The sequence below is a fragment of the Macrobrachium rosenbergii genome, chromosome 12 (assembly GCF_040412425.1).
Source record: "Macrobrachium rosenbergii isolate ZJJX-2024 chromosome 12, ASM4041242v1, whole genome shotgun sequence".
Lineage (NCBI taxonomy): Eukaryota > Metazoa > Arthropoda > Malacostraca > Decapoda > Palaemonidae > Macrobrachium > Macrobrachium rosenbergii.
This window is the reverse complement of record NC_089752.1, coordinates 79904755-79906819: the sequence shown is the minus strand read 5'-3', so window position 1 is coordinate 79906819 and position 2065 is coordinate 79904755. Positions and strand designations below refer to the sequence as shown.

The 2065-nt window shown below is 38.0% G+C and overlaps 1 protein-coding gene across 1 annotated transcript; it reads left to right on the top strand.

Moving 5' to 3' along the window:
• The first annotated feature begins 324 nt into the window (after positions 1–324).
• Positions 325–678, top strand: LOC136844103 (uncharacterized). The gene has a single exon (XM_067113116.1). It carries the CDS (start codon positions 325–327, stop codon positions 676–678), a length of 354 nt encoding a protein of 117 aa, XP_066969217.1.
• The last annotated feature ends 1387 nt before the right edge of the window (positions 679–2065 follow it).

Genomic DNA, 2065 nt, shown 5'->3' with positions numbered 1-2065 from the left:
GGTGTTTAATCAGTCCTTTCCGTGAGATATTCAGGCACAGGGATCCAAGCCGTCTCTGGCGGACGGTAATGAACCAGGAGTCTTTTATTTATGGATGAAAAGAAAAGTGGTACAGAAGATGACGACGTTTAACAGTGTTCTTCAAGGTTAGTTGGTATGTATCGTAATGATGCAATTGAGATATGACGGTTAACCATCAAATTAACGCCTCTTGATGGCCAGTTTTGATGTATGGAGCAGAAACATGGCCGGTAAAGAGAGTGCAAAGAAAAATTGGATGCACACAGATGAAAATGCTCAGGTGGATGTATGGAGTCACAAAAAATGGACAGGGTCAAAAATGAAAGAATAACAGGAACTACTAAAGTCGTAGAACTATCAAAGAAGGCCCAGGAAAGAAGACTGCAGTGGTATGGCCATGTGATGAGAAGGGATGAGACATCTGTAGGGAGGAGAGTGATGCAGACGGATGTGCCTGGCGGGAGGGCGAGAGGAAGGCAGAAGAAGAGAAGGTGGATGGATGTAGTTAGAGATGACCTGAGAGACAAACAGTTGTCAGAGGACGATGTGTTTGACCGAGCCAGGTGGAGGAGGAATGCTGTCAGAAACATCGACCCTCATAGAAGTGGGAAAAGATGCAGAGAAAGAAGATGGCTTGATTCGGAAGTCCAAGAATGAACTTGAGAGACCATTGTCTATTTAACTTCTCGATTTCTTCACACTCTGGAGACGCTTGTCACTCCTATGTCTCGATCCAAATAAAGAGAGAAATAAAGATATTCTTACGCCCGTCCGAGATTCGACCTCACGTCCGGAGTATCAGAACGAGGCAAGAATACCTTGAATTTCCTCCTTCATTTGACTCGAAGCTTAGAAGTGACAAGCGTTTCAAAATTAGGAAGAAATCGAAAAGTTTAAGATGGCATTGTTGTTACAATAATATACATGCACATATATATACACACACATATATATATATATATATATATATACATACATATATATATATATATATATATATATATATATATATATATATATATATATATATATAAATATATATATGTATATATATGTGTATGTGTATATGCTTGTTCTGTCTGTTTATGTACACGCCCACGGATACATCGTATGCCTATTATCTATTAGCCCTACATAACGTTATGCTAAATTTACTTTTAGCCAACTGAGTGAAAAATAAGCAGTGTTATATCAATTGATATTGAAAACGAGAAAAAATGCGCCATTTCTTCAGTGCAATCGGGTTTTTCTGCACAGCGTATAATCAAGGCCAACGAAAATAGATCTATCTTTCGGTGGTCTCGGTATATGCTGTATGAGCCCCGGCCGATAAATCTTTAACCACGACCCGTTGGTGGCCTGGCCTGTATCGTTGCCAGATGCACGATTATGGCTAACTTTAACCTTAAATAAAATAAAATTACCGGGGCTAGAGGGCTGCAATTTGGTATGTTTGACGATTGGAGGGTGGATGATCAACAGACCAATTTGCAGCCCTACTAATAGTTTTTAAGATCTGAGGGAGGACGAACGGACAAAGCCGGCACAATAGTTTTCTTTCACAGAAAACTAAAAAATAAAAATAAAAAAATCTGACAAAATAAATGAAATGCTGACACTTTATAAAGAATGCAATTCAAACTGTTTAATGAAGTGAAAGATAAACTTACAAGATGTCCATCCACAATATCCTGGGATGAAGGACTTGTACCAGTTTCTATAATCCGTGATATTTAATTAACAGCAGCATTATGCTGAAAATTTTAGATTACTAGATAAAATGTTATATTTCTTTAAAAACCTTTCAACACACGATGTTTTTATTCTCTTATTGAGACATGTCATGAAGCTATTACTCGTGTAACATTCGTTTTGGATAATAACTCTTTTTCACTGATGAGTTCAAGGTTTGCGTAGGAATAAGCCCACTTCATTTCTGAAAGAGCGAAATGACAGATGTTTCGTGATCCAGGGAAAAATAAATTCCATCTCAGTCGTTTCTTCACAGCGCGACATTGCCGATTTGTTTAAGAAGAATCCACTG